Source organism: Elephas maximus, chromosome 8, assembly GCF_024166365.1.
Source record: "Elephas maximus indicus isolate mEleMax1 chromosome 8, mEleMax1 primary haplotype, whole genome shotgun sequence".
In the NCBI taxonomy this organism is placed as follows: Eukaryota; Metazoa; Chordata; class Mammalia; order Proboscidea; family Elephantidae; genus Elephas; species Elephas maximus.
Window position 1 is genome coordinate 62006785 of NC_064826.1, and position 15086 is coordinate 62021870.

Sequence of the window (15086 nt, forward strand, 5' to 3'; positions counted from 1 at the left end):
ATTCGGAACCAACTCTACAGTACCTAACAACAACAACAATAAATATGTAGTTGCTGACAAGTAAGCTTAAGTATGAGGGTAATACCTTACATAAAAGACCCAGAAGAATATATGAGTAAGGTAATTTAAAGTATTTTTGTAGCATAGAAAAAATACAAAGTTAGATTTTAAGGTTTTTTTTTAATTGTACTTTAGTTTACAGAACAAACTAGTTTCTGATTAAACAGTTAGTACACATATTGTTTTATGACATTGGTTAACAACCCCACGACATGTCAACACTCTCCCTTCTCAGGCCTGGGTTCCCTATTACCAGTTTTACTGTTTGCTCCTGCATTCCAGGCCCTGCCTCTTTAGTCTTGCTTTATTCCATGGACCTGTTAAATCTGTGGCTGAAGGGTGAACCTCAGGAGTGACTTCATTTCTGAGCTGAAAGGGTATCCGGAGGCCATACTCTCAGGGTTTCTCCAGTCTCTGTCATGCATGCAAGTCTGGTGTTTCTTTTTGAGTTAGAATTTTGTTCCGTATTTTTCTCCAGCTCTGTCCGGGGCCCTCTATTGTGACCTCTGTGAAAGCAGTCGGTGGTAGCCGGACACCATCTAGTTGTACTGGACTCATTCTGGTGGAGGCCATGGTAAATGTGGTCCATTAATCCTTTGGACTGACCTTTCCCTTGTATCTTTAGTTTTCTTCATTCTTCAGATCTGAAGGGTTTTTTTGATTTTTTTTTAATTGTTGTTGAGAATATACACAGCAAAACGTACACTAATTCAACAGTTTCTACATGTACCATTTAGTGACATTGATTACATTCTTCATGTTTTGCAACCATTCTCACCTTCCTCTTCTAAGTTGTTCCTCCCCCATTAACATAAATTCACTGCCTCTAGGGTTCCTATCTAATCCTTCAAATTACTCTTGTCACTTTGATCCCATATAGATAGTTCTTAAAAGAGCATATTGTTTAAGGCAAACATTTTTTGCTGTCAGGCTAAACTCTTGTTCACTTTTAAGAAGACCTCAGGGGATATTTTTGGTTTAAGGTTGAAAGATTATCTCAGGAGTTTCAGAGGTTCATCCAGCCTTCATGGCTCCAGGATATCTGTTGTCTATGAGAATTTGAAATGCTGTGCTACATTTCCCTCTTTTGATCAGGATTCTTCTATAGAATCTTTGATCAAAATGTTCAGTAATGGTAGCCAGGCACCATCCAGTTCTTCTTGTCTCATGGCAAAGGAGCCACACATACCGTATCCTCCTTCTATTCCTGACTCCTCTTTCTCTGTTGCTCCATGCGAATTGAGACCAATTTTGTGTCTTAGAGGGCTGCTTGCAAGCTTTTAAGACCCAGGCTGTATGCAACAAACTAGGAGATAGAACAGAAGCACTAAACATGTTATTAGGCCAGGTAACTGGGATATCCCATAAACCATAACCCTAAACCTCCAAACCAAGGAACCAAATCCGAAGAGGTTTTTGGTTGGACATAATAAGCAGCCTCAGTAGCTACCTTTTTTTTGTTGTTGACATTGTAAATATATGTATCATACAGCTTTTGCCAATTCAGCTTTTTACAAGTGTACAGTTTATTAACAGCAATTACAATAATTGCTGTGCTGCCCTATCCTTATTCAGTGTGAGATTTCCATCACCCACCTCCCTCTACCCCTGGTAACCACTAATAAATTTTGTTCTCTATGCATTTGTCTTCTCTTGTATTTTTAAATAAGTGAGGTTATACAATATTTGCCCTCTTGTGCTTGACTTATTTCACTCAGTGTAATGTCTTCCATCTCCATCCATATCGTAACACGTATCAAGACTTCATCTCTCCTACTGATTGAGTAGTATTCCATTGTATGTATATACCACATTTTGTTTATCCATTCATCTCCCGATGGTCATGAGGTTGTTTCCACCTTTTGGCTTTTGTGACTAGTGTAGCAGTAAACTTTGGTGAGCAAGTCTCTGTTTGAGTCTCTGCTTTCAAGTCTTTTGTGTGTATACCTAGGAGTGGAATACTGGGTCATATGGTAGTTCTATATTTATGTTTTTGGGGAACCGCTGCACTGCGCTCCACAACAGCTGTGCCATTTTGCATTCCCACCAGCAATAGGTAAGGGTTCCAGTTTTCCCACACCCTTGTCAGCATTCGTTAGTTTTTTGTTTTTTTTTTTAAGCTTAGCCATGCTAGTGGGAGTGAAATGCTGTCCCATTTTAGTTTTGATTTGCATCTCTATGATGGCTAATGACACTGAGCATCTTTTCATGTGTTTGGTGCCCATTTTAATGTCCTCTTTGGTGAAATGTTTATCAAAGTCCTTTGCCCATTTTATGATTGGGTTATTTGTCTTTTTGTTGTTTTGTTGTCAAAGTTTTATGTATTTTTTTGTTATTACATTCTTGTCAGATATAAGTTTCCAAATGTATTCTTCCAGTCAGTAGCTTATCTTTTCACTTTTTTGGTAAAGTCTTTTGGTGAACAAAAGTTTTTAATTTTTATGAGGTTCCATTTATTTATTTTGTCTTCTGCTGTTTGTGCTTTTGTTATTATGTTAGATAGTCCATTGTTAAAAGCTAGGCCTGACAGCATTGCCCCTGCTTTTTCTTCTAACAGTTTTATGGTTTTAGTTTGCACATTTAGATCCTTAATCCATTTTGAATTTGTTTTTGTGTATGATGTAAGGCATGGATCCTGTTTCATTTTTCTGCATGTGGGAATCCAATTTTCACAGCACCATTTATTGAAGTGACTCTTCTTTCCCTGTTGAATGAAGCTAGTGCCCTAGTAAAAAATCAGCTGACCATAGAGATGTGGGTTTATTTCTGAACTTTCTGTTGTAGTCCATTGGTCTGTGTGTCTGTTACACAAGTACCAGGCTGTTTTGATTACTGTGGCTGTATCCCAAACCAAACCACTTGTTGCAGTTGATATACAGCAGTATAGTATGTTTTAAAATCAGGAAATGTGAGTCATCCTACTTTATTCTTCTCTTTCAGCATTGCTTTAGCTATTTGGGGCTTCTTGCCATTCCATATAAAGTTGAGGATTGGTTTTTCTATTTCTGTAAAGAAGGCTTTTGGAATTTTGATTGGGATTGCATCAAATCTGTACATTGCTTTGGGTAGTACTGACATTTTAACAATAGTAAGTCCTACAATCCATGAACATGGAAGATCTTTCCATTTATTTCAGTCTTCTTTAATCTCTTTCAACAGTGTTGTATAGTTTTCATTGTATAAGTCCTTCACATCTCTGGTTAGATTTATTCCTAGGTATTTTAATTCTCCTAGATGCTATTGGGAATATAATTGTTTTTCTAATTTCCCTTCCAGGTTTCTCATTGCTCATGTATAGAAACCCATCTGATATTTGTGTGTTGACCTTGTGCCCTGCAACTTCTCCTAAGTTCCTCTATTAGCTCTAGAAATTTTCTTGTGGACCCTTTGGGATTTTCTATATGTAAATCATATCATCAGTGAATAGAGATAATTTTACTTTTTCTTTTCTAATCTGGATCCCTTTTATTTCTTTTTCTTGTCTTATTGCTCTGGCTAAAATTTCTAATACAATATTGAATGGAACTGGTGAGAGTGGGCACCTAGTTTGTTCTTCTCTTCCTAGTTTTTGGAGTTATTGAGTTAGGTTGTTAATTTGAGATCTTTCTTCTTTTTTCTGCGTAGGCTATAAGTTTCCCTCTGAGTACTGCCTTCCCTGCATCCCATACGTTTTGTATGTTGTGCTTTCATTTGACTCTAGGAAATTTGTGATTTCTCTTTTGATTTCTTCCTTGACCCATTGGTAATTTAATAGTGTGTTTTTTAATTTCCATATGTTTGTGTATTTTCTAGGTTTTTTTCCTTTTATTGATTTCTAGCTTCACTCCACTGTGGTCAGAGAAAATACTTTGTATAATTCAGTCTTTTGAAATTGCTTTGTAACCTAACGTGTGCTCTGTCCTGGAGAATAATCCATGTACAGTGGAGCAGAATGTGCATTGGGTTGTTTTTGGGTGGAGTGTTCTGTATATATATCTGTAAGTCTAGTTGCTTTATAATGTCATTCAGGTCCTCTGTTTCCATGTTGATCTTCTTTCTAGATGTTCTGTCCAGTATTCAAAGTGGTGTCTTGAAGTCTCCAACTATTACTGTAGTACTATCTGTTTCTATCAGTGTTTACTTTATATATTTAGGTACCCTGATGTTGGGTGCGAATGTATTTATGTCATTAAATCTTCTTTATTAATTGATGCTTTTATCATTATATAATGTCTATCTTTATGTCTTCTAACAGATTTTATCTTAATGTCTACTTTGTGTGATATTAAGATTGCCAACCTAGCTCTTTTGGCTGTTATTTGCATGGAATATTTTTTCTATCCTTTCACTTTCAACTTACTTGTGTCCTTGGGTTTAAGGTATGTCTCCTGTAAACAGCATATTGTTGGATCATTTTTTTCAAATCCATTCAGCCACTCTCTGCCTTTTGTTTGAAGTGTTTAGTCCATTCATGTTCACCGTCATTACTCTTAAGATGTGACTTACTTCTGTCATTTTGTTGTTATTCCGTGTGTGTGTGTGTGTGTGTGTGTGTCTTAAGCCTCCTTTTTCTTTATCCTTTACTGCTGCTTGCTTTTGTATTTTGTTTATTGTAGTGAGACTTTTTGGTTCCCTTCTTTCCTTTTCTGTATGTTTTTTAATATATTTTCTTAGTGGTTACCATGAATATTACATTTAACAGCTTGTATTTGTACTATTCTGTGGTAAGTTAGAAACCCTGGTGGCGTAGTGGTTATAAGAGCTACACCTGCTCGCCAAAAGGTCAGCAGTTCGAATCCACCAGGCGCTCCTTGGAAACCATGTGGGGCACTTCTACTCTCTCCTATAGGGTCACCATGAGTTGGAATCAACTCGATAGCAATGAGTTTGGTTTTTTTGGTTTTATGGTAAGTTGATACCAACTGAATTTCAGTAACATAGAAGAAATTCGGTATCTATACCATTCTTCCCCCCTTTTGTTGTTGTTATCACTAATTTCGTCTATATGTCATGTGCCCTGTAGCATAATTTTATCCTTGTTTTTTATATATTTATTAAAAAAAAATGAAGGACAAAACGTTTAGAATTATCAAGCATGAATACCTTATTAGTAGATGTTATACTTGTCCATGCATTTCTCTTTATTAGGGACCTTTCTTTTTATGTATAGCTTTTGAATTACTTTCTAGTGTTTTTTCCCATCTATAGAACTCCTCTTATTATGGTGGATCTGAACTCTCAGCTTCTGTTTGTCTAGGAATGTTTTAATTTCACCCTCATTCTTGAATGATAGTTTCAGTGGTTGTAATGTTCTTGGTTGATAGTTTTTTTTTTTCTTTCAGCACTTTAAATATATCATTCATTGCCTTCTGGCCTCCAATGTTTCTGAAAAAAAATTGGCACTTCTTTTTGTCTCTTTCTCTCCCTTATATCCTTCTAGAATGTCCATGATATGTATTAGGCTTTTGTTGTCCCATAATTCCTTTAATCCGTACTCAGTCTTCTTGATCCTCTGCTGTTACTCCTCTTCAGCGTCTGTAATTTTAACTATCTTATCCTCTAATTCACTGATTTTTTTTTCTGCCTGATTATAGATTTGTCGGTAAATCCTCCAGTTGTGTTTCTCATTTCAGTTATTACCCTTTTCATTTGCAGTAACTTTTTTTAGATCCTCACTTTGTTCTTGCTTTGTTTTCCTTATTTCTTTTTGTTCTTTGTCTATGTTTTTCCTTCATTCTTTAATTATATTTAATGTTGTTACATTATATTCTTCCATTTTTTTTTTTTCATCATGTGGTCATCCCTAATAGCCTTCATGCCCTTTGTCGTGTTCATTTGGAAGGGCCATTGTTTTTCATCTCTTTGTGTGTCTTGTGATGTTTTGTTGGGGCATTGTTTTTTGAGGGTTTTAACTTTTATCAGTTTCCTCTGGTGTTGGTGTTTTTTGCCCACACTGCTTTCTGCAAGAAACTCTTAGGCAGGAAGAACCTTCAGCCTTTGCTTACCATTTCCTCTTCCTCTCTATGGTAGCTCTTTATCCCTCCTGGTTGAGTGAGGATTCAAAAGTTCTAGATCTCGGTTTTCGACTTTCAGTATCTCCCAAACACCAGGGAGTACACTGTGGTCATTCTGTCCACCAGTGGGCACTGCAACTCAGGTGTGATATCATGTATTGATCAACCTGACCACCAGGAGGTGCAATCCCTTCTCTCTGGTTATTACTCCTTTCTTTCTCTGTTTCTGTATCCGTGTTTTTAGTCAAAAAACCCACACCGAGCAAGTCCCCTTCAGGGCTGGGTATTGTCCTCTGGTTTTGCTTGAAGCTTCTTTCCCTGTTCTCTGGGGGCTACTTGTATCTGAGCTTGTATTCAGGGGATGCACAGGCAGACTTTCCTCCATTTCAGGAGGAAAGGGTGCTGGCAATCCCCAGATGGACCTCTAAGAAATCTGTCTTGTTGGTTTTCAGAGCCCCAGTGGCCTTGTGGTGGTTGGGGGAGCAAGTCTCCACTTAGGTGACCTACCTCCTGACTTCACTGTAAGGAATCTTCTGTAAGAGTTTGTATCAGTCCAGCAGCCAAGAGTTACTGATTTGGGGAAGGGCAGTCACCCTCTGAACAGACCCCCAGGGAGGTTTGCCTTGTTGCTATCAGAGCCTGCCCCGTAGCATGTTGGCTGTGGATGTAGCCTCCATTCAGGATGCCTTCTTCCTAGCACACAGCAGCCTCAGTCAGCAGTCCTCAGTGCCAACCGGAAGTGGGGGCAGAACAACTGTAATTTACTTACAGGGAGGTTTGTCTTGTTGGTGTCAGAGGCCAGAGCCATGGGGTTTGCTGGGAGACAGGTAGAGTGCTGACTGTGAGAGCAGGCTTGCAGGTGACAGTGTCTGAGTGGGGGAAGGGTTGTCACACTTCAAAGCGACCCCCAGGGAGGTCTGCCTTGTTGCTTTCATAGCCTTCCCTGTAGTATATTGGCTATGAGTGTAGCCTCCACTAAAGATGTCTGCTTCCTAGCACACAGCAGCCTCAGTCAGCAGTCCTCAGTACCGACCGAAAGGGGGAGCAGATAGGCCAGAAGTGAGTCCCTGGTAGGTCTGTCTTGTTGGTTTCTGAGGCCTGAGCTATAGGAGGAAGGTAGCGTGTTGACTGTGAGAGCCAACTCCACTGCACGGGCCTTCTGTAGCAATTCACAGTAGACTTGCAGCTAACAGTGCACAGGTAGGGGAGATGCTGGTATACTTTAAACCAACCTCTGGGAAGGTCTGCCTTGTTGATTTTAGAGCAGAAACTGGGGGTCCTGCCTCTTTGTACAGGCAGTGGCTGTGGTGTTAGAGAAGCAGGCTCTTTTTTTGGAGCCACTTTCCCAGTTTACAGCAACCAGAGGCCTTTAAATGTGCACCCACTGACACATGTATATGATTAATAAATAAGGTGTATCCATACTACAAGGAGCCCTGGTGGCACAGTGGGTAAAGTGCTTGGCTGTTAATCAAAAGGTAGCAGTTCAAATCCACCAGCCGCTTCATGGGAGAAAGATGTGGCAGTCTGTTTCACGTCTTTCAGCCTTGGAAACCCTGTGGGGCAGCTGTACTCTGACCTGGCAGGGTCGCCATGAGTTGGAATCAACTTGATGGCAATGGGTTTGGTGGTTTTGGAGCCCTTCCTCACTCTAGAAGTATATATTAGGAGTTGTAAATATATAAATTTATTTCTCTCTTTACATCTTCAGTTATTAAGTTATTAAGTACAATTATTTAGTAGAATTACTGACTAGAATTTGTTTTTAATTAAAAGAGCAGAATTTTTATGTTTTGCTGAGAGTATCTGCAAGTTTTCTAAGAAATAGTGACATTTTGAGAATAGAGGTTTAAAAGACAGTGGTGCAAAATTAGTGTGAATAAATACCATATTTTCTTTTTAATTTAGTTTTCTGGTGAATTTGGAGTAAGACAGGAAACTAATATGACCAAGTTGCTGGAAAAACAGTACCAAGAACGATTAGAAGAAGAAGTAGCTAAGGTAAGTTTATCCTTTATCCTGACGATTATCATAGTTTATAGTCCCCATGAGGCTTCAAAAAACATAGATTTTATTGATGGCAAGGTGCTTTATTTTAATTGTAAATTTCTTATATAGCTCCTCTTTAAATTGTCGTTATGGTATCAACTACAGTTCCTTTAAATGGAATTTTCTGTGTATTTTTCTTTCAGGTGGCATTCCTCTTTTTATGTAGAATAGTAGTTAGAAACTTTCCCAAATGTCAAAATAAGCCTCTGTCCTTTATGTATTTGTTACCTTGTGAGTAGGATTGAGGGAATTTAAGCTTTTTTAAAAGGGTAGAGGGAAAGGTAGGAAATGAGAGGGAAATTGGTTGGCCCTCCATAAACTACCCATGCTTTGCCCCAGCCACAGAAGTTACTGCAATGTTAGATAATGACTTCAGATTCTAGGTGAGGATTACCGTTGAACATTAGCTCCTAGCTAAGCAGAGGAGTTTATCCTGTGGGTTTTACTTATTTCTGTATCTTAGCTGGTATGCACAGAGTTATTCATATCATGTAGTCTACCATTAAGGCGCCATTTCTTTTCTCTTTATATTCTCGTTTAAAATATGTATACTTTTTTTTTCAGTGAATTTGTTATATTGGAACAGTTGAACTATTCTAAAAGGGAAGTACTTAAAAGGAAGAAGATTGTTGGGATATACCAAAACCAAAAAAAACCAAACCCATTACTACTGAGTCAATTCTGACTCATAGTGACCCTATTGGACAGAGAGAACTGCCCCATAGAGTTTCCAAGGACTGCCTGGTGGATTTGAACTGCTGAACTTCTGGTTAGCAGCCGTAGTACTTAACAACTATACCACCAGGGTTTCTACCCTGGGATATACAGGAAATACATAAAGAATTGGACAAAAAACAAATTAGATGAGGACATCAAGACCAAAGGAAATATTCAGGCCGTGAGGATTTATTCACTCACTATGGCTGAGCTGATTGTTTAGTTCTATAATTTTCTGGAGGTCAAAGTGAAAAGCAAGGTGCCATCATTTTATATAACTCTCATTGTCTCATTCTTCAGAGGAATCCAAGTTTTCTCTTGAACCTAGCTCTTGCATAAACATATCAAGTGAAATGTAATAGTAAGATGTCATAGTATAGTGATCAAGAGCATGAGATTTGATATGGGATGTACCATGCTCTAAATTCTTGTTATTTTGGCTTACTAGATGTGTGACCTTAGAAAAGTCAGGAAACATATAGGGAAAGTCTCAGTTCCCTATATGTTAAAAGAGAAGAATAACAGTAATTGTCGTGAGGGTTCAATGAGCTAATACATAGACAACACCTAGCAGATCAGTTGATAACATAGTAAAGGCTTGTAAATTATATTTTTCTAAGTACCCTGATTATTGTGATAATTGTGATGACGTAAGGTTTTTGTAAAGTGTCTCTCATCCAAGCTTGTATTACAGCTCCAAAGGGCAAGTCAGTGAAACTATTGCAAAAGCATCAAGGTACTATGGCCCAAGAGACAACATTTGATAGCTCAGCTTGGGTCTAGAAGAACACAGATTATTGACTTTAGTCATTAGTACTGATGGAATTGTGCTGAACCCCTCAGATACAATGATGAACAAAAGATTGAGAATAAGTGCTTAATAGCCAGGCTATATAAAAGAAGCCCGATAGGAGTAGTGGCTCTCAATATAGATCACATTAGATTCAGAGTGATTTGGATACATACTACTGAAAATAGACATTTATTTACATTTACTGTCAGGTAGTGTTTGGGTGGAAACCCTGGTGGCATAGTGGTTAAGTGCTACAGCTGCTAACCAAAGAGCTGGCAGTTCGAATCTGCCAGGCGCTCCTTGGAAACTCTACGGAGCAGTTCTACTCTGGCTATGAGTCGGAATCGATTCGACGGCACTGGGCTTTTTTTTTACTGGGCTAGTGTTTGGGTGCTGGGATGTAGCAGAGAACAAAAGAGATGAAAGCTTTGCTCCCATAGAACTTACATTCTAGTTGGGGCAGGTAGACAATATATAGCTGGTGATAAGTGCTATGAAGAAAAAAATAATACAAGTTAGTAGGACTAGGAAATTCCATGGGAGTGAGATGGTGTGATTTTATATAGGGTGGTCAAAGAAGGCCTCATTTTTTGAATACTAGAGTAAGTCGTAAAGAAAATTTGGGAGTGAATCATGAAGGTACTAGGTTGAGAACCTTCCAGAGAAGTGGGATGTAAGAGAAAGAAACAGGTCAAGAATAATTCCAACAGAGACCTCCAAGAAATGATCAAGGAGACTTGGCTAGAGTTTGTAAAGGCTGCTTGAACAGCTACCAGCTCTGCTCAGTTGGAGGCAGTTTGATTCAGTTTTCCCACCCCCACACTCATGGAACCCGTTTAGTAAAATATTATGAAATGTTGGCACAGGTTTATTTGCTGAGCAGATGTGACTGGATACAGGAGGAAGAAATAGAGGGAAAGAGGGCAAGAATTTCTCTCCAGGGGGAAATACTGCTGCGGGTTATTTGACCTGAATGGCTAGAAGAAAGGAGTTGATATTTACTGAGTTGCCTTTAGTAGGGTAGAGAAGACAGCAAAGGAGCAGTTTTTAGAGGAAAGTGGGAGACTAGATTTTGATGCTTTAAATGCAAATCAGTTATTAGGTATCCAAATATAAATGTTAAGGAAGTGGTTGGATGTATACATCTGGAGTTGAGGAAGGAGGATGAAATTAGAAATTTAAGTGCAGGAAATAATAGGGCAGCGTTTTTCAAACTGAGTTTAACCCATTTTTAAATCATGAAATCAATTTAGTGGGTTGAGACCAGGATTTTAATATTAATGGAATGGTTTTTTTTGTTCAGTTATATGAGCACACATGTATACACATACAGGTACATATATTTGCTCTGGAATGTAATATAAAATGTGTTCAGTTGGGTTTGGCTTTTTATTATGGGTTTCAGTGAAAAAAGGTTGAACAACACTGATTTAGGGAGTGACAGTAGATAGAGAAGAGGCCTGGAGACTGAGTCTGGAGCACACCAATATTTAGAGGTCAGAGAAATGAGGAGGAACAAAGACAAAGAAAGACCAGCAAATTAGATCGGGGAAGAACCAAAAGAGTTGTATTACAGAAAGCAAGTAATAAAAATATACCTAGAGGAGATCATATAAAACTATGTCAGCTGTTTCTAATGGATCAGAAAAGATTCAAACTGCAGGCTAATCATGGGCTAACAACGTGGGATCATGGCTGAGTTAAAAGAACACATTTTTAGAGTGGTGGAGACAGACTCTGAGTTTGAGAGAATCGAGAAGAATGAGGAGACAAACTCTTGAAGAGTTTAACTTAAAAGGGAAGCAGAGAAATACATTGGTAGCTAAAGGATGATGTAGGGTGGTCAAGTGGTAGATTTTTGTTATATGCTAATGGAAATGGTCTAGGGGAAAAGGAAGCAACTTGCTGATTTAGGAAAGGAAGGGGCTGTTGCTGGTGCTCTTGAGTAGGTGAGAACCAGTGAAATCCATTGGGGTGGGGGCGGTGGTGATTAGATAGGAGGATGGCAATTTAATCCAAAATAAAAGGAAGGAGGGAAGGCAGAGAATAGTTGATTTATGATTCAGGTATGTTTTTAGATGTGGTCGTTGGAGCTTGTGGAAGTTCTCTCCTGACTGCTTCTATTTTCTCACTGAAGTAAGAAGCAAAGTCACCACCTGAGAATGTGAAAGAAAGAGAGGTATTGGAATTTTAAAAAGAAAGGAAAGGGCTGATTAGGAAAAGGAATGTGAAGTGGAATGGACTAAAGAAATTTCGTAGAATTGACTTCTTTTATCACTGAGGTCTTGGTTGTATTTTTTTTTTTTCCTCTCTAGTTAAGTTTGGTTACCCAGACACAGCCACAGAGTAGGCAGAATTAATTATAAACAGATGTGGAGTTTTATTAGAGGGGTAGAGTGAAGGGAAAGGAGAGAGTAACAAGAGATTTGAGTGTGTTTTTTTAATTTCCAGACCATGGAGTTCTTATAATTATTGTTGTCATTCATTTCTAATCTAAATACATATACAAAAAAAAGTGATCTTTATGATATGAATTATTCAAATTTCAAAAGCTTTTTTTGTGGCCTAGCATGGGGTTTGGTTTTGGGGTTTTTTTTTGTTATTGCTTGTTGAGATATAATTTGCATATAATAAAATTCACCAATTATAAGTGCAAAACTTGGTGAGTTTTAACAAATGTTTACAGTTTTAAAACCAGTACGCAATCAACATATAAAACATTTCCATAACTCCCAAAATTTCCTCATGCCTCTTTAGAGAGATACTCTCCTCCCTTTATATATTGCTGGATTTGATTTGCTAATATTTTGTCAAGGAATTTTTTTTATTATTATTGTACTTTAGATGAAGGTTTACAGAACAAACAGCTTCTAATTAAACAATTAGTGTACATATTGTTTTGTGACATTGGTTACCAACCCCACGACATGTCAACAACACTCTCCCTTCTCGACCTTGGGCTCCCAGTCACCAGCTTTCCTGTCCCCTCCTGGCTTCTAGTCCTTGCCCCTGGGCTGGTATGCCCCTTTAGTCTCGTTTTGTTTTATGGGCCTATCTAATTTTTAGCCAAAGGGTGAACCTCAGGAGTGACTTCATTACTGAGGTAAAAAGGGTGTCTGGGGCCATATTTGGGGTTTCTCTAGTCTCTCTCTCTTTTTTTTATTCTAGTCTCTATCAGGATGGTAAGTGTGGTGTTTTTTTGTGAGTTAGAATTTTGTTCTACATTTTCTCCAGCTCTGTCCGGAACCATCTATTGTGACCCCTGTCAGAGCAGTCAGTGGTGGTAGCCAGGCACTATCTAGTTGTACTGGACTCAGTCTGATGAATGCTGTGGTAGTTCTGCTACATTAGTTCTTTGGACTAATCTTCCCCTTGTGTCTTTGGTTTTCTTCATTCTGCCTTGCACCTGACAGGGTGATGCCAGTGGAGTATCTTAGTGGCTGCTCACAAGCTTTTAAGACCCCAGACACTACTCACCAAAGTAGAATGTGGAACATTTTCTTTATAAACTATGTTTTGCCAGTCGAGCTAGATGTTCCCAGAGATCATGGTCCCCACAGCCCTCAGCCCAGTAATTCAGTCCCTCAGGGAGCTTGGATGTGTCTATGGAGCTTCCATGACCTTGCCTTGAACAAGCTGTCCTGGCTTCCCCAGTATTGTGTACTGTCTTATCCTTCACCAAAGTTAGCACTATTTAGTGTGTTTCCTTCCCCTCCCTCATAACCATCAAAGATTGCTTCTTTTTGTGTGTAAACCTTTTCATGAGTTTTTACAGTAGTGGTCTTATACAATGTTTGTCGTTCGTGATTGACTTATTTCACTCAGCAGAATGCCCTCCAGATTCATCCATGTTGTGAAATGCTTCACAGATTTGTCATTGTTCTTTATTGTTGCGTAGTACTCCATTGTGTGTATGTCCCATAGTTTGTTTATCCATTCATCTGTTGATAGGCACCTAGGTTGTTTCCATAGTTTTTGCTATTGTGAACAATACTGCAGTCAACATGGGTGTGCATATGTCTATTCATGTGACAGCTCATTTCTCTAGGATATATACCTCGGAGTGGAATTGCTGAATCATGGTATATCTATTTCTAGCATTTTAAGGAAGCACCACATTATTTTCCAGAATGGTTGTACCATTTTGCATTCCTACCAGCAGTGCATAAGAGTTCAAATCTCCGTGCACCCTCTCCAACATTTGTTATTTTCTTTTTTTTTTGATTCACGCCCATAATTCCGGGGGTGAGATGGTAAGTCCTTGTGGTTTTGATTTGCATTTCTCTAATGACTAGTGATTGAGAGCATTTCCTCATGTGTCTGTTAGCCACTTGAATGTCTTCTTTGGTGAAGTTTCTGTTCATTTCCTTTGCCCATTTTTTAATCAGGTTGTCTTTTTGTTGTAGAGGTATTGGATTTTCCTGTAAATTTGGAGGTTAGACCTTTGTTGGGTTTGTAATAGCCAAAAATTTTTCCTATTCTGTAGGTTCCCTTTTTACTCTTTTGGTGAAGTCTTTGATGAGCGTTAAGTGTTTAATTTTTTGAAGGTCCCAGTTATCTAGCTTATCTCCTGGAGTTTGTGTGTTGTTAGTTATGGTTTGTATCCATGTCAAGGATGTTTATGTCTGAACATTGGAGAAATATTATCCATATTTCTATTTTCTTTTAGTATCTTTGCTTTCAATATCAGGGTACTGGCCTCATAGAATGTTGAAATATATTTCCTTTTCGTCTATTTTCTGGAAGAATACATACAGAATTAGTATTATTTAATCCTTAAATGTTTTGTTGTTCTTACCAGTGAATCCATTCGGGCCTGGGGTTTTCTTTGTTGGAAGGTTTTTTAAAACCATGAATTCAGTTTCTTTAATAGATTTAACTTTATTCAGTTTTTCTGTTTTCTAGTGAGCTTTGGTAGTTTGTGTCATTCGGAATTGGTCCATTTCATCTAAGCTGTTGAATTTATGTGTGTAGAGTCGTTTATAATATTACTCTTATCATTTAATATCTGTGTAGTATTTTCCCTGCTTTCTCACTTTTTTCTAGTCTGACTGAAGGCTTACAGATTTTCTGATATTTTCAAGGATCTGGCTTTTTGGTTTCATTTTTTTTGTCTTTCTGTTTTTATTTTTATTGATCGCTACTGTTACCTTTATTATTTCCTTTTTTCTTCTTGCTTTGGATTTAATCTACTAATCTACTTTTTTTAAACAGCCATCACCTGTTCAGGTTCAGACCACAAATTCTATTTTACCTTTCCCATACAAATCACTCCTCTAAGTTTTGACTCTCTCCTGCCTACTTTTGTTTACTTTTCAGAGTTGTCAGGTAGTTGCTTTTTGTATTTTGTTCAGAGCTTTTGGTTGTATTTAGTGAGAGAAACAGGCTGTAGTGGGCTTACTTTATGCTGCCAGGAATCGTTAAGTCTCTGTTTTGTGTTATCCCACAACTTAGATGCAATTGTTATTGCTTTA

At 38.2% G+C, this 15086-nt stretch overlaps 1 protein-coding gene across 7 annotated transcripts in view; it reads left to right on the forward strand.

Moving 5' to 3' along the window:
* The window catches only part of AKAP9 (A-kinase anchoring protein 9), a 157714-nt gene that overhangs the window by 47969 nt on the left and 94659 nt on the right, over positions 1-15086 (forward strand). For all 7 annotated transcript variants that reach the window (XM_049893999.1, XM_049894000.1, XM_049894004.1 and 4 more), the window contains one exon: positions 7962-8054. In XM_049893999.1, the coding sequence (XP_049749956.1) occupies positions 7962-8054 (93 nt within the window). The remainder of the gene's footprint in view (positions 1-7961; positions 8055-15086) is intronic.